We start from the raw sequence: 27,803 nt of genomic DNA on the forward strand, positions 1-27,803 counted from the left end.
TGTTGGAGCGGCGGGAGGCGGCAGCAGCGTCAGGGATGCTGTGGTGGGGGCGGCAAAAGCCGGGGCCGCTCGCCAAAGGGCCTCTGGCCGCGAAGTAGATGGTGCCCAGAGGGTGGCGGCGGCGTGGAGCGACAGGCCTAGAGGCAGGGGACTGGGGTGGCGGCAGGGGTCCGGGTGGGGGTCCGAGCAGCGAGGCGGGCCCAAGGCCTGGACCCGGGTGGAGGACAGTGGAGGCAGTGTGGGGAAGTGGGGGGTGATGGCGAGGCGGCAGCCGTGGTGGGGTCTCAGGGGGCCGACGACCCCGCTACTCCTGCTCCTTTCCCTCCTCTCTTTGTTCCCTCTTAGCCGGGAGGAGCTGGGGAACGGTGGGGGCCACGGCTGGGATCCGGGGGTAGCTGCTGCTACGGGACCAGGGGCGCGGATCGGCAACGGAGCCTTAGCTCTTTGTCCCGAGCCGCCCGGGGTCCGAGAGGATGGAGAGCCTGGCCTGGGAGTCAGGGAACCTGTCTTCGTGGGGCTCCGAGGGGGAAGGCAAAGCGCCCAAAACGGTCGAGGGCCCCCGGAGCAGCCGGGGCTGGGAGCGGAATATGGGGTCAAGACATTTGGCAGCCGCGGGCGAGAGACAGGACAAGGACCAGGGTCTCTGTTATGCTGGCGCCCAGAGGTCTCCTCTTGCAGGCTGACAGGGCCTTTGCGAAGAGATAGTCTGTCACCAGAGGGTTTGTCCCCAGGGGTCCCAGGCCCGGAGAACAATCCTCCCTTCCCTTCGGACCTTCTGATTCGGCCCCGTGGTTCTCAGCCTGTGTCCTCTCAGAGGAATACTGGGAGAGGCTCCTCCCCAAAAGTGGGAACCACGCGCTGCTGCGGAGAACTGTGGGGACCAGGGCGCAGGGGTCAAAGCGAGAGAACAGCGACATCCCGAGCGAGGAGGACAGGGTCGGACCGCCCTCCCGGGGCCGTGGGATCTGGCCCCGGACTGGATTCAGCACCTCGCACAGCGAGGACAGCTCCCGCGTCTGGTTCAGCACCGCGCGAGTCTCGGACAGCTCCCGAGCCGAAGCCCGAGCGCATGCGCTCCCGAGCTCTCTTCCGCCTCCGCTTCCTCCCGCAGCGCCCCGGGCCGCGCCCCCCTGGGGCCCCGGCCCGGCCTGGAGCCTGGAGAGTACCTCTAGAGGGCCGGGCCCGCCCCCGTCGCGCCGCGAACCGCCATCCACAGTTTCCGCAGTACAACTACCAGGCACTAGTGCCGGAGAATGAGGCGGCGGGTACCGCGGTGCTACGCGTAGTGGCGCAGGACCCGGACACCGGAGAGGCTGGGCGCCTAGTCTACTCGCTGGCTGCGCTCATGAACAGCCGCTCTCTGGACCTGTTCAGCATCGATCCGCAGAGCGGCCTTATCCGCACAGAGGCTGCTCTGGACCGCGAGAGCATGGATCGCCACTACCTGCGCGTGACGGCGCAGGATCATGGCTCACCGCGCCTCTCTGCCACCACCATGGTGGCCGTTACAGTGGCCGACCGCAATGACCACGCGCCGGTATTTGAGCAGGCGCAATACCGGGAGACGCTTCGCGAGAACGTGGAAGAGGGCTACCCCATCCTGCAGCTGCGTGCCACAGATGGTGACGCTCCCCCCAACGCCAACCTGCGCTACCGCTTTGTGGGGCCGCCAGATGCGCGCGCCGCCGCCGCTGATGCCTTCGAAATTGATCCGCGCTCGGGCCTCATCAGCACTAGCGGTCGCGTGGACCGCGAGCACATGGAAAGTTACGAGCTGGTGGTGGAGGCCAGCGACCAGGGCCAAGAGCCCGGGCCGCGCTCCGCCACCGTGCGTGTGCACATAACCGTGCTGGACGAGAATGACAACGCGCCCCAGTTTAGCGAGAAACGCTACGTGGCACAGGTGCGCGAGGATGTGCGCCCCCATACGGTGGTGCTACGCGTCACAGCCACGGACCGGGATAAGGATGCCAATGGACTAGTGCACTACAACATCATCAGTGGGAACAGCCGCGGCCACTTTGCCATTGACAGCCTTACAGGCGAGATCCAGGTGGTGGCCCCTCTGGATTTTGAAGCAGAGCGAGAGTATGCCTTGCGCATCCGGGCTCAGGATGCAGGCCGCCCCCCGCTGTCCAACAACACCGGCCTGGCCAGCATCCAGGTGGTGGACATCAATGACCATACTCCTATCTTTGTCAGCACACCCTTCCAGGTCTCTGTCCTGGAAAATGCACCCCTGGGCCACTCAGTCATCCACATTCAGGCAGTGGATGCAGACCATGGAGAGAATTCCAGACTGGAGTATTCCCTAACTGGTGTGGCACCTGATACACCCTTTGTGATAAACAGTGCCACTGGCTGGGTCTCTGTGAGTGGTCCATTGGACCGTGAGTCTGTGGAACATTACTTCTTTGGTGTGGAGGCCCGAGACCATGGCTCGCCCCCACTCTCAGCCTCAGCCAGTGTTACAGTGACTGTGCTGGATGTTAACGACAATCGGCCTGAGTTCACCATGAAGGAGTACCACCTCCGACTGAATGAGGATGCGACTGTGGGCACCAGTGTGGTCAGTGTGACTGCTGTAGACCGTGATGCCAACAGTGCCATCAGCTACCAGATCACAGGAGGCAACACTCGGAATCGCTTTGCTATCAGCACCCAGGGGGGTGTAGGTCTGGTGACGCTGGCCCTGCCCCTGGACTACAAGCAGGAACGCTACTTCAAGCTGGTGCTAACTGCATCTGACCGTGCCCTTCACGATCACTGCTATGTGCACATCAACATCACAGATGCCAACACTCATCGGCCTGTGTTTCAAAGCGCCCACTACTCAGTGAGTGTGAATGAGGATCGGCCAGTGGGTAGCACCGTGGTGGTCATCAGTGCCTCTGACGATGATGTGGGTGAGAACGCTCGCATCACTTATCTCCTGGAAGACAACCTGCCCCAGTTCCGCATTGACGCGGACTCAGGGGCCATTACCCTGCAGGCCCCCCTGGACTATGAAGACCAGGTGACTTACACACTGGCTATTACAGCTCGGGACAATGGCATCCCACAGAAGGCAGACACTACTTATGTGGAGGTGATGGTCAATGATGTGAATGATAACGCTCCACAGTTTGTGGCCTCCCACTACACAGGGCTGGTCTCCGAGGATGCCCCGCCTTTCACCAGCGTCCTGCAGATCTCAGCCACTGACCGGGATGCTCATGCCAATGGCCGGGTCCAGTACACTTTCCAGAACGGGGAAGATGGGGATGGAGATTTTACCATTGAACCCACCTCTGGCATTGTCCGCACCGTGAGGCGGCTGGATCGGGAGGCAGTGCCAGTGTATGAACTGACTGCCTACGCAGTGGACCGAGGTGTGCCCCCACTCCGGACTCCAGTTAGCATCCAGGTGACAGTGCAGGATGTCAATGACAATGCACCGGTCTTCCCAGCTGAGGAGTTTGAGGTGCGAGTGAAGGAGAACAGCATTGTAGGCTCGGTGGTGGCCCAGATCACTGCAGTGGATCCGGATGAAGGCCCCAATGCTCATATAATGTACCAGATCGTGGAGGGGAACATCCCCGAGCTGTTCCAAATGGACATCTTCTCGGGAGAGTTGACGGCACTCATTGACCTGGACTACGAAGCTCGCCAGGAATACGTAATTGTTGTGCAGGCCACATCAGCCCCTCTAGTCAGTCGGGCCACTGTACACGTCCGCTTGGTTGACCAGAATGACAACAGCCCTGTGCTCAACAACTTCCAGATCCTCTTCAACAACTACGTATCCAACCACTCGGACACCTTCCCCTCAGGCATCATTGGGCGCATCCCAGCTTATGATCCAGATGTCTCCGACCACCTCTTCTACTCCTTTGAGCGGGGCAATGAGCTGCAGCTGCTGGTGGTCAACCAGACCAGCGGGGAGCTCCGGCTCAGCCGCAAACTAGACAACAACCGCCCACTGGTGGCCTCCATGTTGGTGACTGTCACAGGTGAGGGGCGGGGGTTAAGCATGTGAGCCAGTGACCTTAGCCTGTCAGGTCCTCAGGGCCCCCCACAAGGCACTTCAAAGAGGGGTTTCCAGACTTTCCAAGAATCCCTTAAGCACTGGGTTCCTGCATCCCACAGGACCTGCCAAAGACCTCCCAGGTTAGGGTCATATAGTCTCTGCTTAGGGTCTTGGACAGTCTCCGCAGAACCCCAAAGATTCATTATGAGCAGACCTCATAAAGACTCTTAAAGAACTGTCTGCTTTCTTTAAATAATCATTTCATTTTTTATTTCTTTTTGGCTGTGCTGGCTTTCTTCCAGTTGTGGCAGGCAGAGTCTCCTCTCTAGTTGCAGCATGCGGGCTTCCCATTGCCATCGTTTCTCTTGTTGCAGAGCGTGGGCTCTGGGGCACTTGGACTTCAGTAGTTGAAGCACAGGGGCTCAGTAGTTGTGGTTCCGGGCTCTACAGCACAGCTCAGTAAGTTGTGGCACACGCACTTAGTTGCTCTGTGGCACGTGGGCTCTTCCCGGATCAAGGATCAAATCCCATTTGTCTCCTGCATAGGCAGGAGGATTGTTTACCACTGAGCCACTAGGGAAGCCCAAGAACCGTCTGCTTGTTAACTAGGGATTGCTCTCCTCCTTCTGAAAGGCTGCAGTAATGCTCTGGATATCCCAGGAAAAGCCAGCATCATACCCCTGTTCAGATGAAGAGTTACTTTGGGTCCATTCTGACCCTCAGCCTGTGGAGAAGAGGGAGGCCAATCGTTTAGTGGTCGGGAACAGCATCTTCCTTTGGCAGCTTCAGACAGAGAGCAGACCCATATTAGCCTGGCTGCTCTCGATGGAGCTGACTAAGGCTCTGGCCTTTGGGAGAAGGTCTGGAGATCCACTTGTCTCTTCTGCAGCCATGGACCAAGGTTTTCACAAACTGTTCCCTTAGAGGAGAGTGCGGGTGGGAAAAGCTCTTGCAGGCCTAAATACTGGAGGCTGCAGGGGTTGGGACAGACTTTACCAGTGCTTATTCTCCAATTCTGAGGCATAGGACTCCTGGCACTGCCAAAGAAGGCACGTCTGCATTCATCCCTCAATTCCCTGGACAACAAACCCTGTCAGCCACCCAATGTGTGGAGACGAGGCATATAAGCACCTCATCCTCATTTCTGAGGGTGGCCACTGAAATCGCAGGACCCAGGTCTGGGGTGATGGGCAGCTTGCTGATCCAAGGATGCTGCGGAGGAGGTCAGGGTCCAGGGTTCTCTTGGAGAGAAGAAACTTGCTGACCCAGGGTTCTGGGAGATGCGGTTGAGTGGTCACAGGCCTAGGGACCCTTCTAGTGAACTGGGAAGGCAGTTAGCTAACCAGAGATAGGGAATAGGTGATCCCTCACCTAGGGGATATTCTTGGAGGGGATGTTTTGCTAGTTCTGCAGTGCTGGGGAATGGGAGGAAAGACAGTCAGTCATCAGTGGCCTTGGCTCCTCTTTCTATCCTGATTGGCCTGCTGACCATAAACCTGGGGAAGGGTGGGTTACTGATCACTTAGGGACCATCTTGTGTGCTGTAGGAGGAATGACCTGCTGACCCCTGGGCCCTACTGGGGGGCAGAGAGCGGGTGGGTTGATCCCTGGCTCAGGCCCTTCCCCATGCGGGAGGGAGGGGACAGGAAACAGTACCTTGTTGACACCTTGGTGCTGAGAGAGTTGGTGATCACAAGCCCAGACCCCCTTGTGTCCTGGTAGGGTCAGCCCACTAACACAGAGGTGCTGGGGGACTGGGCCAGTAACCCTTCTCTGTCCCTGGGGTCAGCCGCTGACTCCAGACTGACCTCTTCCCCCCACTTCCCCCGGCAGATGGGCTGCACAGTGTGACCGCCCAGTGTGTGCTCCGCGTGGTCATCATAACAGAGGAGCTGCTGGCCAACAGCCTGACCGTGCGCCTGGAGAACATGTGGCAGGAACGCTTCCTGTCGCCGCTACTGGGCCACTTCCTGGAAGGCGTGGCTGCGGTACTTGCCACCCCCGCCGAGGACGTCTTCATCTTCAACATCCAGAACGACACGGACGTGGGGGGCACCGTGCTCAACGTGAGCTTCTCGGCGCTGGCGCCCCGCGGGGCTGGAGCCGGCTCCGCGGGCCCCTGGTTCAGCTCCGAGGAGCTGCAGGAGCAGCTGTACGTGCGCCGCGCCGCCCTGGCCGCCCGCTCGCTGCTGGACGTGCTGCCCTTCGACGACAACGTGTGCCTGCGCGAGCCATGCGAGAACTACATGAAGTGCGTGTCGGTGCTGCGCTTTGACTCCTCTGCGCCCTTCCTGGCCTCCGCCTCTACGCTCTTTAGACCCATCCAGCCCATCGCAGGCCTGCGCTGCCGCTGCCCGCCCGGTTTCACGGGAGACTTCTGCGAGACGGAGCTCGACCTTTGCTACTCCAACCCCTGCCGCAACGGTGGCGCCTGTTCGCGGCGTGAGGGCGGCTACACCTGCGTTTGCCGGCCGCGCTTCACGGGTGAGCGGGGCGCGGGGCTAGATGAATATCAGGCAGAGTGGGGGCGGAACTACAGTGCAAGTGAGCATTGGGCATCACTCTTGAGCCACCCGGGGTCAAGTTGGGCGCGGTTAGTCCAGAAGCGGTAGAACCTGGCAGAGAGGGAGCCTAAGGCCGTGAAGAAATAAAGGTCTTGGCTGGGCCAACCCCCTGGTGGCTCAGATGATAAACAATCTGCCTGCAGTGCAGGAGACCTGGGTGGGAAAGATCCCCTGGAGAAGGGAATGGCTACGAACCCCAGTATTCTTGCCTGGGAAATTCCATGGACACAGGAGCCCTTCAGGCTACAGTCCATGGGGTCGCAGAGTCAGACACCGCTGAGCAAGCGACGAAGTTTGATTGGGCAGAGGAAGAGGAGGGGCGTGACCCTGGGCAGGGGCGTGGCCGGAAGGGGAGAGGGGGCGGGGTCTGGTATAATTGGGGCATGCCCACAGCAGGCGGGACTTTTGCATCTTGGCTCTCACTCGGAGATCGCGGCCTTCGGAGGGGCGGGGCCCGCTGGAGCCGGGGGCAGGGCGCGGTCTGACCCCGCCTCTGCCGCCGACTTGACCCCCTAGGCGAAGACTGCGAGCTGGACACGGAGGCTGGACGCTGCGTCCCGGGCGTCTGCCGCAACGGGGGCACCTGCGCCAACGGGCCGGACGGCGGCTTCCGCTGCCAGTGCCCGGCGGGCGGTGCCTTCGAGGGTCCGCGCTGCGAAGTGGCGGCGCGCTCCTTCCCGCCCAGCTCTTTCGTCATGTTCCGCGGCCTTCGACAGCGCTTCCACCTCACGCTGTCCCTCTCGTAGGTGCTCGCCCGCATCTGCGCGCCCGCACGGGGTCCCCACCACCTCCAAGACCCGGCCTCCTGACTGCCCCCATCCTGGCGTCCCATGGGACACCCCCCCTCCCCGCCCTCCCTCATCACTTCCTCCCTCACCTAGCCTGGGTGGGCTCCCTCAGACCTTCTTGTCACAGGGATGGTGGGTGTGAGCAGGGGGTCTTGCTTGTGACGGGCCCCTCCCCGACCCCAGGTTCGCCACGGTGCAGCCCAGTGGGCTGCTCTTCTACAACGGACGCCTGAACGAGAAGCACGACTTCCTGGCCCTGGAGCTCGTGGCTGGGCAAGTGAGGCTCACATATTCCACTGGTGGGTGCCCCCTCCCGTGAATCAGTGTAGGGGCGAGGGGGTGCATGTGTGGGTGAGTTGGCGTGGGGGAGGTGTGAACCCCCCAGGCCCTCCTGAGCATGTAGCTCCACCCATGCCCAACAGACCACTTTCTCCATGAAGGCTGTGCTTCTCCCACGTGTCCAGAGGCACTCTGGTCCGGCCAGTGTGATCACCAGCAGGGGGAAGCTATCTGAGGCATCCAGGGTCACCCTGGGAGTAGCTGTGCTTGCATGACTGGGTAGGGGGAGGGGAGGCCCCGCAGCTCCAGACCAGCCCCCATACACATCCACCCTGCAGGTGAGTCCAACACAGTGGTCAGCCCCACGGTTCCAGGGGGCCTCAGTGACGGGCAGTGGCACACAGTGCACCTGAGATACTACAACAAGGTGGGCACCGCCCTCGGCCTGGGAGTGCGGGGAAGGAGCTGGGATACCAGGTTCTGGGATACCAGGTGACCCCTGGGGGTCCTGTTGAGTGACGTGCCAGGTCTCTAGCCCCGGACAGATGCCCTGGGGGGTGCTCAGGGCCCCTCCAAGGACAAGGTGGCTGTGCTGAGCGTGGATGACTGCGATGCGGCTGTGGCTCTGCAGTTTGGGGCTGAGATTGGCAACTACTCATGCGCAGCTGCCGGCACGCAAACAAGCTCCAAGAAGTGAGCTCCCCAGCCCCTGCGCCCCAAACCCCCTGCCTGCCAGAGCCCACCCCCACCCTTCCAATACTGCCTCCAAACTCCCCGTCCTTGCCCAAACCACCAGGGTTTACTTTCCCCACTCGAACGCTGAAACCCCACCTCACCTTAGCCCCATCTCTGTGTTCTACCCCGGACTCCCCGCTTGTACACATTCCCCCAGGCACCCAATCCCCCAAATTCTCTACTCACTTGGTCTCGCCAATGCCCCACAGCCCTGCCTGACCCTTATCACCGCCCCCCCCAGCCACCCTTCTGCCTCCCTTTTTCATCCTCATCCTCAACCCCAGCCTCTTCCCCCTTTGCCCAGACCATCTGCCCATCAGAAACTCTCCTTTGCACCCCACAGCTGAAGTCAGGCCCTAGTCCTTCCTCAGCCTGATCTCACCCTCCCCATTCAATCACTTTACCCTCTGAGTCCTACCCCCTCCATTTCCTATCCCCTCCCCCAGCCCAGGAGCAAACCTACCCTGGCCCCAGTCCCACCAATGACCTGGACCCCTGACCCCCAGGTCCCTGGACCTGACAGGCCCTCTGCTCCTGGGGGGTGTCCCCAACCTTCCCGAGAACTTCCCCGTGTCCCACAAGGACTTCGTTGGCTGCATGCGGGACCTGCATATCGATGGCCGCCGAGTGGACATGGCATCCTTTGTCGCAAACAATGGCACCGTGGCAGGTAGGCCACGTCCCCATCATAGGGAAAAGATGGAGGGCTTTATGGATGGACTCAAACTCTGACCTCCTCCTTGTCTCCTTTTCTGGCAAGCATTCTGCTGCAGTCTGGCCTTTAGGACCTGAGTCCTACCAATTCCACCCCCTGCGAGAACATGGGGCTGAGATCTTGGGCACTTTCAGCCCCCCGGGCCCTGTGCTTTGTCCATCGCTCATGCCCTCTCTCGTATTCGCATGTCCTCCATGTACTTTCCTCTCTCAGGCTGCCAGGCCAAGCTGCACTTTTGTGACTCGGGCCCCTGCAAGAACAACGGCATCTGCTCAGAACGCTGGGGTGGCTTCAGCTGCGACTGCCCGGTGGGCTTTGGAGGCAAAGACTGTCGGCTCAGTGAGTGGGCAGCCCAGGGCAGGAAGGGCCTGTGGAGTATAGCTTCCTCAACATGAAGCTGTGACTCTGCTCTTTTACCCCACCAGCTATGGCCCATCCCCACCATTTTCGTGGCAACGGCACACTGAGCTGGGACTTTGGAAACGATGTGGCCGTGTCTGTGCCCTGGTACCTGGGGCTGGTGTTTCGGACGCGGGTGAAGCAGGGGGTCCTGATGCAAGTCCAGGCCGGGCCACATAGCACACTCCTCTGTCAGGTGTGTCTGTCCTCCTGAGCCCTTCCCTAGACCCCCAGCTCTCAATCTTTGAGGCCACCAGCACCATTCCTGTGGTTTCAGGCCTGGTCCCTGGTGGCTCAGATGATAAAACAGCTGCCTGCAATGCAGGAAAACCTGCATTTGATCCCTGGGTTGGGAAGATCCCCTAGAGAAGGAAATTGCAACCCACTCTAGTATTCTTGCCTGGAGAACCCCATGGAGAGAGGAGCCTGACAGGCTACAGTCCATGGGGTCGCAAACAGTAGGACATGACTGAAAGACGAAGCGTGCGCGCGTGTGTGGACGTGCACACACACACACACACATCCACAGCATACTTCTCTGCTAGGAGCACTGATCATGCTTGACCCTGCTCTCGACCTTGGCCCTTGACCCTTTTCCCCACTATCATATCCTCTGCAGGTGCAGCATCCCAGCCTAGCTCTCCCCGCCACTTGCACTAATCCATGACCCCTGCCCCTAAACTTTACTCTCAGAAGCATAGAGTGCCCTGGCACGGGGCCCTCCATGCCAAATATAGCCTGTCCCTCTTGTACTGACCTTTGCTCTTCGTGACCCCACCTCCTGACTCTCCCGGCCCCAGCCCAGTGTGGGGCTCTGACCCCAGGGCTGTGCCTCTCTGCCTGCAGCTGAATCGGGGCTTGCTGTCTGTAACAGTGACCAGGGCCTCAGGCCGGGCTGCCCACCTCCTCCTGGATCAGGTGATAGTCAGTGACGGCCGGTGGCACGATCTGCGGCTGGAGCTGCAGGAGGAGCCAGGTGGCCGGCGGGGCCACCATGTCCTCATGGTCTCCTTGGACTTCAGCCTCTTCCAGGTCTGACTTCTAACCCTGGGGTGGTCCATTCTCAGCCTTCCGACCAGACCCACCTCATCAGAACCCCCCTCAGTCCAACTCCTCTTCTTCCGTCCACTGCACAGTCTGATGTTGTCTCCTGAGTCCCCGTCCTCATGACCTTGCTCTAAGCCTACCCTGCTCCGCCCTCCTCATGTCAGGGAGGCTATGCAGATTTCTGGCCTGGTCTTGGGGTACCTCTGTAGCCAGCACTTTGCCAAACTTCTTCTGGTCTCCTGATCGTCCCAGCTCAAAATCATGGAATTTCAGGGTCTGGTTGGAGTCCAGGAGAGAGGACCCAGTCCGGAGCCCAGATCTTGACTAAACCTTCCTGTCACTCATCCCCTGTGCTCCAGCAGGTCCTCTGTGCTCAAGAACATCTCATGCCCAGACCAGCCCTCTGGTCCAGAGGTCCAGAGCATGGTGCAAGGCTAGGATAAGGCCAAGGCTGACACTGGGGTAGGGCAAGGGTTCATCGGTCCCCCCTTCACCCCCAGTGCTGACTGTCCCCTTCCCCCAGGACACTTTGGCGGTGGGGAGTGAGCTGCAAGGCCTGAAGGTAAAGCGACTCCATGTGGGAGGCTTGCCCCATGGCGCTGAAGAGGAGGCTCCTCAGGGTCTGGTTGGCTGTATCCAGGTGAGGGTCAGCGTGCAAATATGAGGTGGAGCATTAGGGTGAATGGTCAGAGATCAGGGATGTCTTGAGACCCGAGATGCATTCACCTGGAGGTTGCTATAGGGGTAGTGGTGTCCAGAGCCATCAAAAGCAGGTCAGGCCCTTCTGTGCTGCTGGAGGTGAGTCCAGCTTGGATTATCAAGGGCCATTAGAGGCCTGTGTCAAGGAGAGCGTAATTAGGGTTCTCATGGGGGCACTAAATGGGAGTATGGGATCAGGGTTTAGGGTACCCACTCCAGCATTCTTGCGTGGAGAATTCCACGGACAGAGGGGCCAGGGGGGCTATGGTGCATGGAGTCACAGAGTCAGACACAACTGAGCAACTAAGCACACCGGGGTTTGTAGGGAGATTGCATGTCAGGGGTCACCAGACCATGTGGGTGGCTCTGTTGGACTCGGCGCTGAGGTGCTTTGACATGGGTCTCACCTTGCCGGTTATGCCCACAGGGAGTATGGCTTGGCTCCACGCCTTCGGGGTCCCCAGCCCTGCTTCCCCCAAGCCACCGAGTGAATGTGGAACCTGGCTGTGTCGTGACCAACGCCTGTGCCTCTGGGCCCTGCCCTCCCCATGCTGACTGCCGAGACCTCTGGCAAACCTTTTCCTGTACCTGCTGGCCAGGTGGGGCCTGGGTCGGGGCAGGGTGATCTGGGGCTCATGGTGAAGACTGGGGGACCTGGAGAGGAGGCAGGGGCTGAGAAGGACAAGTGCTGCTTCCTCCCATGCTCTGTAGCCAGTGTCCTCAGCTCCCTGACCCGACCTACAGGTTACTATGGCCCAGGCTGTGTGGACGCCTGCCTCTTGAACCCCTGTCAGAACCAGGGGTCATGCCGGCATCTCCCGGGGGCCCCCCATGGCTATACCTGCGACTGTGTAGGTGGCTATTTCGGGCACCACTGTGAACACAGGTAAGGGGCTGGGGGCTGAGGTGATGGAAAGAGCTAGAGAGGGTTAGGGAGGGTCCCTGAGCTATGGCGGAGGCATCTCACCTGGTTCTTCACCCCAGGATGGACCAGCAGTGCCCACGGGGCTGGTGGGGGAGCCCGACGTGTGGCCCTTGCAACTGTGACGTTCACAAGGGCTTTGACCCCAACTGCAACAAGACAAATGGACAGTGTCACTGCAAGGTGTGCCGGCCCCTGACCTTTACCTGTGCTGCAGACAGTCTGTGATTCTTACCCAGCTTGCTGAGCTCTGCCACCTGACGCAGCCCCTGACCCCTTCCCCTACCCTACCCTGTGACCTAACTGCCACCTCTTGTCCTTGACATCTGACCCCTCCCTTATGTTTCCCTTGAGGCCCGTCTTCCTTCTGGCCTGTGAGCACTGTTCTCCCGACCCTTTGCCCTTGATTCCACCCGCTCCCCAATCCCTGACCTGAAATCCTCGCCTTAAGCCCTGACCCCTGACCTCCGGCCCCTGACCCTTTCTCAAACAGGAGTTCCACTACCGACCGCGGGGCAGCGACTCATGCCTGCCGTGCGACTGCTACCCAGTCGGCTCCACCTCACGTTCCTGTGCCCCCCACAGCGGGCAGTGCCCCTGTCGCCCAGGAGCCCTTGGCCGCCAGTGCAACAGCTGTGACAGTCCTTTTGCAGAGGTGACAGCCAGCGGCTGCCGGGGTGAGCAGACTCCACAGCAGGCTGGCTCTGGCATGTTGCCGCCAAGGCCCATGGCATGCTTGGCTCTCTGGGTAGGGGCTCTGGGTGGCTTCTTGCGCTGCTCAGGGGCTCCCACATTGGCCCCAAGTATTTTGATGGCCTGTCACAGAATCTGACGGGCCAGCTCCCCTGAGGCCAGCAGCAGAGTGGTAGGCAGTGGGCCTGGCGTAGGTGAGGGGTCAGCAGATGTGGCCGTCCTTGGCCCCAGCCCCTGGCTGCCTGCCTCACTGTCTTGTTCCTCCCTAGTGCTCTATGATGCCTGCCCCAAGTCCCTGAGATCTGGTGTGTGGTGGCCGCAGACCAAGTTTGGCATCTTAGCCTCAGTGCCCTGTCCTCGGGGGGCCCTAGGTGAGTACGTGGGGGACAGGCACATTGCTGAGGGTGGCGATCGGCCTGTCCTCTGACCGCTAGAGCCACCTCTTTCCCTGAGTTGGTTGGCCTTATTCCTGCCAAGAGGTGGGAGTGGGGTGGGGGGCGACATTGGTCCCTCATTACCTCTTTGGGGCTCTGGCTCCCTCCCCCTGACCCTCACTGAGCCTCCATCTGTTTCTCTTGGCTTCTGGCAGGATTGCGGGGTGCAGGTAAGGGGTACGTGTTTGCTCAGGTGCGCTGCCCCCTCCCACTGCCAGAGCTTTTGCAGACCCCTCCTGCTGCCTGAAGTCCCTGCAGACCCCTCCCCACTGCCTGAGGTCTCTAAAAGCTCCTCCCAACTGCTTGAAGTCCCTGGAGGCCCTTCCCCCCACACACACTTCCTAAGGTCCTTGTAGACTCCTGCTCAGTTCCTCAGCTTCCCGCAGGCCTCTTTCTACTGCCCGAGGTCTTGAAAGACCTCTGCCCTCCATTGGAGGACCCCACGGACTCCTCTCTGTTGCCTGAGGTCCCCACAGGAGGCTCCGCGCTGCTTGGGGCCCCCGCCGTGGCTGGGCCAAGGCTGTCTGCGTGTGCATGCTCTCTCGTGGTTCCCTGTGCCTGTGCACGTGCCTCTGTCTGTCTTTTGGGGACCCTTCCTGCCCCTCTTGCTGGTGGCAACAAGCTCTCTTAAGGGCCAGGTCAATTTCATTCAGTTCTCATTCCAGTCTCACAGATTAGGGAGAGATGGCAGCAAAGTCTTTGGGGCAGTTGAATTTTGTGTGAGAATTGTGATCCCCACCCTATTTTGGTCACAAAATTCTACTGGAAAACCTGGATGTCTGTGTGTGTGTGTGTGTGTGAGAGAGAAAGAGAGAGAGGGAGCATTGTGTGTCTGTGTGTTTGTCCTGGGTCACATAGCATCTATTTGTGTGTAGGTGTGAGCATTGGCTTGTGTGTTTGGGTGCGCACGTACCCACCCACCCACACACACACACACACACACACAGGGTTTCCTTGGTAGCTCAGCTGGTAAAGAATCCGCCTGCAATGCAAGAGACCTGGTTTGATTTCTGGGTCGGGAAGATCCCCTGGAGAAGGGATAAAATACCCACTCCAGTATTCTTGGGCTCCCCTGGTGGTTCAGTCGATAAAAAATCTGCCTGCAGTGTGGGAGACCTGGGTTCGATCCCTGGGTGGGGAAGATCTTCTGGAGGAGGGCATGGCAGCCAACTCTAGTATTCTGGCCCAGAAAAGTCCCCAAGGACAGAGGACCCCGGTGGCCTGCAGTCCACGAGGTCGCAAAGAGTCAGACATGATTGAGCGACTAAGTGCAACATAGCGCACACACACACACACACACACACACACACACACACGCACGCACACACACGCAGTCCTGCCCTTGTGTCCTCCTTTATGTCATGGCTGTTTCAAATGGTCCCCAGACCTCTAAGAATTGACTGATGAGTGTCTGGGGCCCATCTGAGTTGGGGATTGGGTCTTCTCCATCCAGGGGTGCAGCCATGGATGCCTACTCCCTGGTCCCTGCATCAGAGCTTCCCCTGGGGTAGAGGAGGGTGCTGCGGTTGCTCCTCAGTGAAGGGGTCCAGGCCCCAGAACTGACTGAGGGTTACCCGCCTTCAGGTGCGGCCGTGCGGCTGTGTGACGAGGACCGGGGTTGGCTGGAGCCTGACCTCTTCAACTGTACCTCCCCGGCCTTCCGAGAACTCAATCTGCTGGTGAGACTGCCTGTACCTTGCCCTGCACACAAGACTGGCCCCAGCAGAGCCCTGGCCCGTCTCCCTAGGCCCGAGGCGGGCCCTACACATCATGCCCCAGCCCTTGACATCCTGGGCTTTTCTGTGTGGCCTTTTAATCTGGCCAAACCCTTCTTTCCATGAGGCTTTTGAGAAAGGCCGAAGAGACCACCGAGTGACCGCTTCTTCTTTATCTGGCAGCTGGATGGTCTGGAGCTGAATAAGACGGTCCTGGACACGGTGGAGGCCAAGAAGCTGGCTCAGAGGCTGCGGGAGGTGACCGGCCACACCGACCACTACTTCAGCCAGGATGTCCGAGTCACTGCCCGCCTGCTGGCCCACCTGCTGGCCTTTGAGAGCCGCCAGCAGGGCTTCGGGCTAACAGCCACACAGGATGCCCACTTCAATGAGGTGGGGCCACAGCCGGGGCTCCCAATCCCCTGGCCCCGGACCCCCGCTCCCCTGCTCAGGCCCCTCCTGATCCCCGGGAAGTGAACCTCAAGGGCTCTTTCTCCCGCCTTGTCCACTCCAGACCTACTCCCTGCCTACTGGGGCCCCCCTGAGCACCTGGCCAGACCCCTCAGGCATGCCCTCACGTGTCCTCACCTGGCTGGGCCCGCTTTTACCTCCCTCCTCCCAGAATCTGCTGTGGGCCGGCTCTGCACTGCTCGCTCCAGAGACCGGGGACTTGTGGGCCGCGCTGGGGCAGCGGGCCCCCGGGGGCTCCCCAGGCAGCGCCGGGCTGGTGCAGCGCCTGGAAGAGTACGCAGCCACGCTCGCAAGGAACATGGAACTCACGTACCTGAACCCTGTGGGGCTGGTGACACCCAACATCAGTATGTGGAGGGTGGGCTGGGGCAGGGGGCTGTGAACTCAGACCCGGAGATCTGAGGGGCGGGGGCTACGGATGGCAACATTAGTGGCTCAAGACTGTGCTTGGCAGGGACACAGGCTCTGCGCTGGTAGCCGGGAGGCCATATGGGTGGTGGGACTTGGGTCCAGAGTTGGGGGAGGCAGGAGGCGGGGATCCCTCAGCACAGGGTGGAGATCCTTGCTGGGTCTCACCCCTCTTCCTCCGGGGCAGTGCTCAGCATCGACCGCATGGAGCACCCCAGTCCCACCCGGGGGACCCGTCGCTACCCTCGTTACCACAGCAACCTTTTCCGGGGCCAGGATGCCTGGGACCCTCACACGCATGTGCTGCTGTCTTCCCAGGCCCCACGGCCGTCCCCTGCTGAAGGTGAGAGGTCACCCCTGGGCCGGGTCCCGTTTCCCTGCCCCACCCCCACTCAAAGTGGAACCCCACATGGCCCTCCTGTCACTTCTCCCCTTGCCCAGACCCTCCCCCTCACCGCAAATGACCTCTCACAGCCCTGGATACTTGGGATTCAGCCCCAGGGGCCCGTGAGTTCTTCACTGGCACCTGCTCCCTGCACTCCCTGGTTCTGGATCCTCAGGGAAGAGATTCCCATGCTTGATGCTGGCTCCGGGTCAGAGCTGGGTCTGTGGGTGCTTGAGGGTCAGAGGTCACTGACAGCGGCTCCTCCCCCTCCTCTGGCAGTTCTGTACCCCAGCGGCAGCAGCATGGAAAATGCCACCACCTCGAGCGTGGCGCCCCCACCAGCCCCTCCAGAGCCCGAGCCCGAGCCTGGGATCTCCATTGTCATCCTCCTGGTTTACCGCACCCTTGGGGGTCTGCTTCCTGCCCAGTTCCAGGCAGAGCGCCGGGGTGCCAGGTATGAGTAGAGTTACCCCCAGGCCTGTCACCCCTGGGCTGCCCGCACGCTCCGCCCCAGCTTAGACTCCGCCCCGCACTTATGGTGGACAAACAAGCAGGTTCACCATCATCCAGAGACGCGCCTGGCCACACCCCTGCTCTGCGAGTCTCGTCCTTACCGGGCTCCGCTGTGTCAGTGTGTTTGGGGGACTAGATAGACACACAGCCACAGCTGGGCCAGTCACAAAGGATACAGGAGCCAGCCAGGCAGGCAGACTGGCTGATGGAGATGGGCTGACCGAAGCAGGCCAGCTGGGGGCATGCAGGGAGACAGTCTACAGCTGCTGAGGCTGCAGGCTCCAATGTGAGCAGTGGGTCCAGAGCCCCTCAGCTGTAACTCTGCAGAACCAGGCCAGGGACTCCTGGTGTTGATGCTGCTCAGTGGAGGCTGAAGGGGTTCTCAGAAACAACACCCAGCCCAGGGCGCCCCAAGCTCTGGGCAAGGGAAAATAGGGAGGCGGGCAGTCAGAGCTTGGGAAGGCTGGCGCCATCCAAGCCCAGGTGGGGTGTCTCCTCAGGGTTCCCCAGAACCCAGTTATGAACTCCCCGGTGGTCAGCGTGGCTGTGTTCCATGGACGCAACTTCTTACGGGGTGTCCTGGAGTCCCCAATCAGCCTGGAGTTCCGCCTGCTACAGACAGCAAATCGCAGCAAGGCCATCTGCGTGCAGTGGGACCCGCCTGGCCCGTGAGGACCTCCACTCTGGAAACCCTTGGTCCCCCTGGTACCCCCTGGGAGGCCCAGCCTGCCCCTGGGGGCCCCACCCATGCCCCTGTGCACCCAGACCCATGAGGAATGCAGCTCCCCAACTCTAGGCACCCGTGGCCCCGCCCAGAGCCTCTCATAAACCCCTGCCTGGCACTGGGCTCTCCCCCGAGGGGATGGTCGGTCTGACTGCGCTGTGGCCACAGGGCGGACCAGCACGGCTTGTGGACTGCACGGGACTGTGAGCTGGTGCACAGGAACGGGTCCCACGCACGGTGTCGCTGCAGCCGGACGGGCACCTTCGGGGTCCTCATGGATGCCTCCCCCCGTGAGGTGGGGCTGGGTTCAGGGAGCTGAAAGAGTGGGAGGCTCAAAGGGCAGGGGTGCCCAACAGCCCCTGTGACCCTCCCTGTCCCTGCAGCGGCTGGAGGGCGACCTGGAGCTGCTGGCGGTGTTCACCCACGTGGTCATGGCGGTGTCTGTGGCCGCGTTGCTGCTGACCGCGGCCGTCCTGCTGAGCCTGCGCAGCCTCAAGTCCAACATGCGGGGAATCCATGCCAATGTGGCTGCGGCCCTGGGGGTGGCTGAGCTCCTGTTCCTGCTGGGGATCCACAGGACCCAAAACCAGGTGCAGGGGCCGCATCGGGGGACCCGTGTCCTGCTGACCTCGTTGGCCCAGGAAGGCGGGGGGGTGCTCAGTCACTTTGGGGCGGGGTGCTGGGGTGGGGTGCGGTGGTTGGGGGTTCAGAGGCGGGGTGAGGCGGAGAGGTCCTGATGCCCCCCCAACCCCCACCAGCTGCTGTGCACCGCGGTCGCCATCCTCCTGCACTACTTCTTCCTGGGCACCTTCGCGTGGCTGCTCGTGCAGGGCTTGCACCTCTACCGCATGCAGGTGGAGCCCCGCAACGTGGACCGCGGCGCCATGCGCTTCTACCACGCCCTGGGCTGGGGAGTGCCTGCCGTGCTGCTGGGTGAGGACCTTGCTCCCTGGCCCGTCCAGGCCTGTGACCCCTGACCTCCATCCATCACGTGGGCTGAGCCCTGCCCCTAATCGTGACCCCAGCCTCAGCCCCCCGTGCCACTTGTTCGGGGAGGAGCCTGCCCTGCCCCGACCCCAGCTTCTCCCCGGGTACATGAGAGGGTTGGTCGGCAGCTCTGGGACACACCCCCTGCATCCTGTCCCTTCTTCCCCGCAGGCCTGGCGGTTGGCCTGGATCCTGAGGGCTACGGGAACCCTGACTTCTGCTGGATCTCGATCCATGAGCCCCTCATCTGGAGCTTCGCCGGCCCTGTCATCCTTGTGCTTGTGGTGAGTACCCTCTACTCAGTCCCACCTTGTGCTCCCCTCGGTGGGATGGGGTGGGAGGTGGCCCTGCAGCGGGTGTGGTGGTATCAGCCGAGGGGTGCCAGGTGGCAGTCTGCAGGCTTCCTGGGCTCGGCCTCCTCTTCTGTTCCTGCCCAGCTGGCGTGGAGATGGGAGATGTGGGGTCACAGACTCGGCTGCTCTCCCTACCTGTCTGTCTCTCCATCTCTATTTTTCCATCCCTCTCTGCTTTCTTTTGATGGACTTCCTTTTGTTGGACTTTGCCAACAAGGGTCTGTCTAGTCAAGGCTATGGTTTTTCCAGTAGTCATGTATGGATGTGAGAGTTGGACTATAAAGAAAGCTGAGAGTGGAAGAATGGATGCTTTTGACCTGTGGTGTTAGAGAAGACTCTTGAGAGTCCCTTGGACTGCAAGGAGATCCAACCAGTCCATCCTAAAGGAGATCAGTCCTGAATATGCATTGGAAGGACTGATGCTGAAGCTGAAACTCCAATACTTTGGCCACCTGATGTGAAGAGCTGACTCATTTGAAAAGACAATGATGCTGGGAAAGATTGAAGGCGGGAGGAGAAGGGGATGACAGAGGATGAGATGGCTGGATGGCATCACCAACTCAATGGACATGGGTTTGAGTAAACTCCAGGAGTTGGTGGTGGACAGGGGGGCCTGGCATGCTGCAGTCCATGGGGTTGCAAAGAGTTGGACACGACTGAGTGACTGAACTGAACTGCTTCCCTATCTCTGACTTTTTCTGTGATTCTAAGCTCCTCTGTTTCTCCTTAGTTTTGATCTATGTATTGTGTGTGTGTGTCTGTGTATATCTGTGTCTGTTTCTCACGGGCTCCGCCTCTCTGTGAGTCTCAGTGCCTTCTGCCCCTGTCTGTCTGTCTGTCTCTCACTCTCTCTATCTCTCTCTGCCCTGCCCCTGATCCGTATGTCTGGCTGTGGCTCCAGATGAATGGGACCATGTTTCTCCTCGCGGCCCGCATGTCCTGTTCCACTGGGCAGAGGGAGGCCAAGAAGACCTCTGTGCTGTGAGTCAGCTGGTTGGGGAAGTGGGGGATTCTCAGAATGGCAGCCCTCTCCTGGGTGGGGTTGGGGGGCTTCCCGGAGCACCCCTGGCTCAGGCTGGGCTCCAGATTCTGGGTAGGGTGATGAAGTCACCCTTCATCCCCTAGCCAGCGGTCCCTCTCTGGTACCCTTGCCTTACTCTGGCCCCACACGTCTGTCTCCACCCTGCTGTCTCTCCAGTCTCCCAAGGCCTGGATGGCTCACTTTGCCCTTTGCCTTGCGTGTTTCCATGTGCTTTCCATGCTTTCTCTCATGCCCCGCCTCCCAATTCCAGTCGGCTTTCCCCATGTCCCCTCGTGGCTCCCTGAGTACTCTCCTGGTTCCGTCTGTGGCCTCCAGACTCCCCTAGTGCCCTCCTGAGACCCCCACGTCTCTGTGTGAGTTCCTTTCCCTCCACGTCCCTGTGTCCTCCCACGTCCCCCACGTGAGCCCCGCGTGACCCTCGCGTGTCCTGTCCTTTCACGTTCCCGCGGCAGGACCCTTCGCAGCTCTTTTCTGCTCCTTCTACTGATCAGTGCCTCCTGGCTCTTTGGCCTCCTGGCGGTCAACCACAGCATCCTGGCCTTTCACTACCTCCACGCTGGACTCTGTGGGCTCCAGGTAACCCTGGCACCCCTTCCCTGACTCTGGGCCAGATGGGGCTTCAGTAGGGTGGGGCCCGGGGCCTGAACCCCAGGCCTGGAGCTGATGCCCACCCGATGATTGACAGCGGACTGCTGCTGAGCCTGGACTGACCTTCAGCAGTGCTGAGGTCCTGGCCGCTTGCTGGTGCACAGTGACCTTCACGACTTCTCACTACTTCTGTTGCCTTTCCCTCACTCCCTTACGGGTGCCCCCGGGGGCTCCGCACTGCCTCGCTTTCATCTGCAGTGACTGATCCCACTTGCTGACCCTCAGTGACTTCCACTGGCCCTAGCTGACCCCCTCACAGCCCTGCTCTGACCTCTCATGGCCCTCACTGTCCCCTCTCTGATCCTCGCTGACCCGCAGGGCCTGGTGGTATTGCTGCTCTTCTGTGTCCTGAACGCAGACGCCCGGGCTGCCTGGATACCAGCCTGTCTGGGCAGGAAGGCAGCGCCCGAGGAGGCCAGGCCGGCGCCTGGGACGGTGAGGGGCCCTCCGGGCAGAGGAGTCGGGGTAGGGGACCCAGGAGGCCAGTGTTGGAGGCTTCCCCAGGGCTGGCTCACGCGCCTGTCCCCTCCACTGCCCCAGGGGCCTGGTGCCTACAACAACACGGCCCTCTTCGAGGAGAGCGGCCTCATCCGCATCACACTCGGTGCCTCCACCGTCTCCTCGGTGAGCAGCGCCCGGTCCGGCCGGACCCAGGACCAAGACAGCCAGCGGGGCCGCAGCTACCTCAGGTGAGGGCAGGGCCGCCTCGTGAGGGGGCACACAGCCCGGGGCTGGCATTACCGGGTCCTCGCGCTGGCTGCACCCGTCTTGGCATCTGGGCCTCTGCTCTGCTGCCTCTGCCCAGTGCCTTCTGACACACACCCAGGGGCACCTTCAGAGCCATACTGTGTGCAGCGGGCTGGGTGTTCACAGGTACCCCGCCTCCAAAGCACCCCATCACATCCCTCTTTGATGGGGGCTCCTGCGTTTCCAGGGACAACGTCCTGGTTCGACACGGCTCGGCTGCTGACCACACCGACCATGGCCTCCAGGCTCACGCTGGCCCCACTGACCTGGACGTGGCCATGTTCCATCGAGATGCTGGTGGAGGTGGGGGCCCGGGGCCAGGGAGGAGGGACTCAGAGGGTCTCTCCCCCGCTCCCCTTTCTTCTGCCTCCAGGTGGGAGCGGCAGCTGACAGGGCCGGGGCAAGCTCCCCCAGGGTTGCAGCTCCAGGAAGCACCTACCCAGCCAGCCCCGGTTCTCCTGGCCATGACCCAGCCCTCCTGTTCCTGCCCCCTACTCCAAGCTTGCCCCGAGTTCCCAGAGCCTCCCTCCAGACCCTCACCTCCCCGGGCCACTGCTGTGTGTTCCTCCTGACCTTCCCCATTCCAGGCGCAGACTCCGACTCTGACAGCGACCTGTCCTTGGAGGAGGAGAGAAGTCTGTCCATCCCATCCTCAGAAAGTGAGGACAATGGCCGGACGCGGGGCCGTTTCCAGCGTCCACTCCGCCGGGCAGCCCAGAGCGAGAGGCTCCTTACCCACCCCAAAGGTAATAGGACCCCTCTGACCCCATGCATGACCAAGACGTACCCCATATTCCACTTGGGTGTGAACCCAGGAGCCCTGCTAGCCCCTGAAGATTCCTGGGACTGACTTTGGAGTCATCGTGGGGTGCCCCCGCACCTCTCCCCATCCAGCCTCCCAGCTGAGCTCTGCTGGCTAGAGACCCAGAAGGGGCCCAAGCAACAGACGAGCAAGGTCAGGGACGTTACAGGGTGACATGTCATCCCTCCTCTTCCCTGAGGGTTGGGGTTCAGCCTGGTCTTCCTGACCCCTCAGTCATCAGGTTCCCCCACCTCCAGTCTATGTCTGCCTCCAGTCAAGAGTAGGGGGAGCTTATCAGTGCCTCAGTCCCTGGATGGGTCCATGGATCTCCGAGAGACATCCTCCCATTCCTACTGCTGCTGTATCAGAAAAGCCCAGATCTCAGGTGTCATTAGGGTTAGGGGGCCACTGAGTCCAGATCGCGGGGTTGCCGCAGTGACTTTTGTAATCTACCCCGGCTCAGCAGACATGGACGGCAATGACCTCCTGTCCTACTGGCCAGCCCTGGGGGAGTGCGAGGCTGCTCCCTGCGCTCTGCAGACCTGGGGCTCTGAAAGGCGCCTGGGGCTGGACACCAGCAAGGACGCAGCCAACAACAACCAGCCCGACCTGGCCCTGACCAGTGGGGATGAAACCTCCTTGGGTGGGGCCCAGCGCCAGAGGAAAGGTATGGAGCCCTCAGGGTTTCCCTGGGGATCCAGTGGTTAAGGCTTCTCCTTCCAATGCAGGGAGTGTGTAGGTTGGATCCCTGGTTGAGGAAGCTAAGATCCTATATGCCCTGGCCGAAAAACCAAAACAGAACAAAACACTGACTTTAGCCTGTGCTCCAGGGACCCTGGGAAGTGGCCAAGCCCTGAGCCAGAGGATTTCATCCTCTTAATCCAAACAGCCTCACAGGGACCCTGAGGGCTTGTCTCCCTCGCGTGGGGGGTTCTGCTCCGCTATTCTGCTTCACGGTTCCACAGGACAGCCCCATTCTGGCCTGAGACTTGCTTGCCCCACAGAGACCCCAGGGGCCACTCTTGCCTTAACTCAAGGGATTCCTCCCTGTCCCCCTGGAAGGTTTCTTCCCCCTAGTTGTGCTTTCCAGGGGTCCCAAGGGGTTGTCCCTGACCCAGCTCAAGGGGGTCTTTGCCTCTACTCCTGGGGGACTGCTCCTGCCCCAACCCTGAGGATCCCTGTCCCTTTGACCCTGACCTGGGGGCTGCTCCTCCTCTGATCTTGGGGGATGGTTTGCCCCTACCCCCACAGCAAGGGGACCACCCCTCTCCTGAGACCGCGGGTTACTGCCACCTTACTCTAACCCCTGTCCTGCAACCTCTCTGTGATTCCCAGGAGCAGCCTCTGTACCCTCTCCCCAAATGGTTTCTGCCCCCAAGTCCGTTTTGCAGGGATCCCAGACGCTGCTGTGTCCCTAGCCCCAGGGGAGTTCCTGGCCGCCGGACACACGCTGTCCCCCGCGTGTTCCTCCCGCAGGCATCCTGAAGAACCGGTTGCAGTACCCACTGGTGCCACAGACCCGGGGCGCCCCTGAATTGTCCTGGTGCCGTGCAGCCACCTTGGGCCACCGCGCCGTGCCGGCTGCCTCCTACGGTCGCATCTGTGCTGGGGGCACTGGCAGCCTGTCACAGCCCGCCAGCCGCTACTCTTCCCGAGAACAGCTGGATTTGCTCCTGCGGCGGCAGCTGAGCCGCGAGCGGCTGGAGGAGGCCCCCGCCCCGGTCCTGCATCCCCTGAGCCGGCCTGGTTCCCAGGAACGCCTGGATGCTGTGCCAGGCCGCCCGGAGCCCAGGGATCGGGGAAGCACCCTACCACGGCGGCAGCCACCCAGGGACCACCCTGGTGCCACAGCGGGCCGCTTCGGGTCACGGGATGCGCTGGACCGAGGGGCACCCTGCGAGTGGCTGAGCACGTTGCCCCCGCCCCGTGGTGCCCGGGACCTTGACCCACAGCCCCCGCCTCTGCCCCTGTCTCCCCAGCGGCAACTCTCAAGGGACCCCCTCTTGCCTTCCCGGCCCCTGGACTCTCTGTCCAAGCGATCGAACTCAGGGGAGCGGCTGGACCACACACCTAGCCGGCACCCCTCACGAGAAGGCCTTGGGCCACCCCCGCAGCTGCTCAGAGTCCGGGAAGCGCCCACCAGCGGCTGTAGCCACGGGCCCTCCACAGAGCAGCTGGACATCCTCTCCTCCATCCTTGCCTCCTTCACCTCCTCGGCTCTCTCCTCCTCCGTGCAGTCCTCAGGCACGCCCTCGGGCCCTCACACCACCGCCACCCCTTCTGCCACTGCCTCTGCGCTCGGACCCTCCACGCCACGCTCCACCACCTCCCACAGCATCTCGGAGCTGTCGCCCGACTCAGAGTAAGTGGCGTCCAGCCACCTGCTCACACCCCCGTCAGTTTAGGGCAAGCTCCCATGCACCCTGCCATATATTCCGCCACTAGATGGGGTCAGGTTTGGCAGAGAGCGTGGGCTGCCCCGGGCTTGGCACAGCCAGGGAGCCACAGGCTGAGGGCAGAATTCTGGCAGTGAGCGGGGTGATAAGCAGGTGGCTGCGTGACCTGGGCCTCCACCTCCTAGATGCAGGAGGCGAGTCAGGTGCCTTCCAAAGGGCTTGAGCTCCTGGAGAGGGGAGGGCAAGAGGTAGCCTGGAATGTGGAAGGGGAAGGGAGGAGTCTCTGCTTGGGAACTTTGCTTAGGGTGGAGTGTGGATAAGGAGAAGTCAGACATAGGCTCAGGCTGTGGAGCTTCAGTTTGAGAATGAATCATTCATTCTCTCGCCCACTCAGTCGATACACAGCTCCTCCTGCCTGGAGGCACTGTGGGGTGGGCCACACAGGAATTGAGCTGGGACCTGGTGCGTCTCGGGCGATTGTGGGGTAGAGAATGAGACTGGGTACAGCAGTCAGAGAGGGAGTGGGGAGGAGCCAGGAAGGACCAGGCCTTGGAAGCCAAAAGCGGAGCTGAGTTTTAAGGAGGAGGAACAACTAGGCCAGGTTCTATGGAGGTCCGTAGGGTGACAAAAGGCTTTGGAGGGAAGGAGACCCTGGGACTGGGGAAGGAGACCATCAGAACCTGAGCAGAGATGAGGGGGAAGACAGGAAGGTGAGGGTGCAGGAGGAGATCTGAGGTGCCCAAGGCTCTGGAAGGATGCAGGGGTGGGGATGAGGGAGCTGGGAGCACCCTGGGCCCTCCTGCAGCCTAGCCTTGGGGTCTGACTGTTGTGGAGGGCTGGGAGGACTGAGCAGGGGTTCAGGCTCTGGACTCACACTTGACCTCTCTGAGCCTGTTTCATCATCTGCAAAATAGGCCTGCAGTAGCAAACTTGTTGAGGTGCAGAGATTTGGGAGGTTTTTTTTTTTGGTCAGGTGTTTAACAGAACCTGTACATAGTAGGTGCTCATTCAGTGCTTAAGAGAAAAGACATAGGTGGCTAGTCAAAGGGCCTGGCTGGTGAGACTGGGTTCCAGAATGGGTAAAGGGCTCTAAGAACCGCAGACTGGACATAAGGAGGCTGGGGACTGAGAGGCAAAGGTGATGGGGGAGGCGGCCCGGGTCAGGTATGGTGGGGTGTCCAGGGGGACCTGACTCTCAGCAACCACCTTCAGTCTCCACATTCAACTCTGCAGAGTTCCCAGAAGTGAGGGTCACTCCTGAGGAGCGGCTGAGCAGAAGAGGACCAGCCGGGGTCAATGGAGGATCTGGGCTATCAAAAGAGACTCCGGGACTTGAGGGCCAATCCCGGGGCAGCCTCCCACAACCCCGCCCCCAGCTCTCCCTGTTGCTGCAGCACCGACTGTCCATGCTCCACTGTCCATGCTCGTCTTTGAGTGTGTGCAAGCATCTGTGAGCGTGTGCAAGCATGTAACAGGCGCGGGGAGTGAGGGAGCTGGGGGGAGGACTTTTATACGTTTTGTACCTTTGTAACCAGAGAGATATGCTTATGTTATTTTTCATCTTTTCTGTCTCCCGGGGTTCTGAGGCTGGGCTGGGAGGGGGAGGGGGACAGAGGGGAAAGAGGTTCAGAGTTTGGGCCCATCTGGGTCCCTGGCAAATTATTGGCTCTTTCCTCCCATCTTAATGGGGAGGATTCAGACAGGAGGGGTAAATGCACCCCCACCCCCCTATTCCCTGGTTGATCTGCATACTGTCGGGGCCCCAAGTGCAGAATTAATCTTTGCTTTTGCTTGGATGTCCCACAGGGCACACTTTGGGGATTCGGGGTGGGGGGTGGTCTTGAAAACAGGGGTCCTCTGACCTCCTCACAGGGGCTTGCTCACGCTGCCCCTCCCCGTGGATGTGTGTGTTTATTATGCGGAGTCCCTGCCACTTACTGCCTTATGTCCCAGGACTGATGCTGTGGGGCGCTGGTGGATCAGCAGATGTCATGTTTACAGATCTAGGCTTCCCTTCTCCCACAGGGAGAGGCTCAGGCCTCTATTCAGACATTCCTGCAGAGGGTGGACGGAGTCCTTACCGCCCCTGCCCCTGCCGTGTACAAATGTCGTGGTGCCATTGGGTTCCCTGACACTGCCCCCTGCTAGAATTTATTCTGAAGGGTGATGTCGGAGGGGGAGCAAAGGGAGCAAAAACAAGGGAATTAAAGACTCAGAATGTAGGTGCCACTGCCTCCCATGTTTACAGGAGCCTCCCTGGCCCCAGGCACCGGGCTGCAGGAAGTGACTCAGTTCCATCGCTCCTTGATTCCCTTGTAAAGGGAAAAACGACTGTTAGGACCCAGTTCACAAACTCTCCCTTTTATTACTTCGTCTGATGTCCAGAACTGGGGGCTTTGACATTTTGTTACTTTGTTTACAGGTCAAGAGTTTAAAACAGTTTTTACACTTTGTTTACAGTTTAAAACTTTGTGAACTTTTACAATTTGTTTACAGTTGAGAATTTTTTCCCCCCTTTGTTTACAAGTGAAAGGTAGAGAAAGTGGGAGAGGGGCTTGGAGGACCCACCTTTGAGGACCCTGAATCTGGTCATCTTGAGGGGTTTCTAACCCCCTAGTCATTCCAGGCCAAAGGTCAGCCCTGAGTCCCCTATTGAACAGCAGGCCCAGAAGGCCCAGTGGTAAGAGTAGGCATCTTCCTACCTACCACTGGGAACAGCGGCCATGCAGGGCTGTGGAGGGTCTGTGCTGACACCCACCTCCTTCACGCATACTCTTGGGAGGCAGTTTTCAAGGAGATTAAAAGTTCTACTTTACTGACTGGTGCCAAATCCCGCCAGCCAGGACCCCAGCTCTCCTTACCTAGAGTGACCCCAGCCCTTGAAGGGTTGAAGGGTCTGCTGCAGGGAGAGGGGGTTGTCCTTGCTATGTCCTAGGTTCTGCAGTTGCCCCTCTCTGGGAGGGGGAGTCCCCCCTCCAGCCCAGTGGCTCCTTTTCCTGTCTGTGTAAATTGTTCCGTGAAGCGGCGCTCTGTTTTGGGAATAAACTTCTATAGAAAATGGTTATTGCCTCATTCTGTTTGGGGGTGGGGGATGGGGTTGGAGGGTGGCTATGAATGATTTCCCGGGGTTGACCTTGGGGGAGAAATCTGAGCACTGCCCCCTCCTCCACCCCGAGAATATTCGGCTATTTTTAGCTCATTTCATTGAAGATCTGGACCAGGTTGCAATCTCATCCTGAATTCTGTCCCATCGACTTGAAGTCGGGCTTGAAGTATGAGCACAGGGTAAGGCCCCATCAAGGCGGCAACCTGACGGCTTCCTAAGTCT

General features: G+C 60.5%; 1 protein-coding gene across 2 annotated transcripts; it reads left to right on the top strand.

The window, feature by feature from the left end:
* Nucleotides 1–27,535, top strand: CELSR3 (cadherin EGF LAG seven-pass G-type receptor 3). 2 transcript variants are annotated; one of them, XM_018038271.1, is made up of 36 exons: nucleotides 1–3,992; nucleotides 5,843–6,493; nucleotides 7,090–7,315; nucleotides 7,545–7,660; nucleotides 7,979–8,067; nucleotides 8,176–8,333; nucleotides 8,882–9,045; nucleotides 9,304–9,429; nucleotides 9,516–9,685; nucleotides 10,336–10,521; nucleotides 11,060–11,176; nucleotides 11,663–11,834; nucleotides 11,980–12,121; nucleotides 12,220–12,340; nucleotides 12,651–12,834; nucleotides 13,120–13,221; nucleotides 13,440–13,454; nucleotides 14,869–14,963; nucleotides 15,183–15,392; nucleotides 15,622–15,817; nucleotides 16,066–16,221; nucleotides 16,543–16,717; nucleotides 17,277–17,444; nucleotides 17,669–17,795; nucleotides 17,884–18,090; nucleotides 18,259–18,433; nucleotides 18,659–18,771; nucleotides 19,742–19,821; nucleotides 20,335–20,458; nucleotides 20,849–20,965; nucleotides 21,071–21,219; nucleotides 21,465–21,580; nucleotides 21,865–22,023; nucleotides 22,543–22,746; nucleotides 23,556–24,441; nucleotides 25,709–27,535. In XM_018038271.1, the coding sequence occupies exons 1-36, from the start codon at nucleotides 257–259 to the stop codon at nucleotides 25,734–25,736; spliced, it is 9,960 nt and encodes a 3,319-aa protein (XP_017893760.1). In that variant the 5' UTR covers nucleotides 1–256; the 3' UTR covers nucleotides 25,737–27,535. The 2 variants fall into 2 exon arrangements, with proteins under 2 accessions (XP_017893760.1, XP_017893761.1); XM_018038272.1 differs by having other exon boundaries at nucleotides 22,546–22,746.

Source organism: Capra hircus, chromosome 22 (genome assembly GCF_001704415.2).
Source record: "Capra hircus breed San Clemente chromosome 22, ASM170441v1, whole genome shotgun sequence".
Classification (NCBI taxonomy): domain Eukaryota; kingdom Metazoa; phylum Chordata; class Mammalia; order Artiodactyla; family Bovidae; genus Capra; species Capra hircus.

Excerpts from the sequence above, each read along its gene's own strand:
- CELSR3 (XM_018038271.1), top strand. The coding sequence starts at position 257 with ATGGCGAGGCGGCAGCCGTGGTGGGGTCTCAGGGGGCCGACGACCCCG. Across the intron at positions 14,964-15,182 it reads TCCGAGAACTCAATCTGCTG|CTGGATGGTCTGGAGCTGAA; the intron begins GTGAGACTGCCT and ends TTTATCTGGCAG. Across the intron at positions 17,445-17,668 it reads CAGTGGGACCCGCCTGGCCC|GGCGGACCAGCACGGCTTGT; the intron begins GTGAGGACCTCC and ends CTGTGGCCACAG.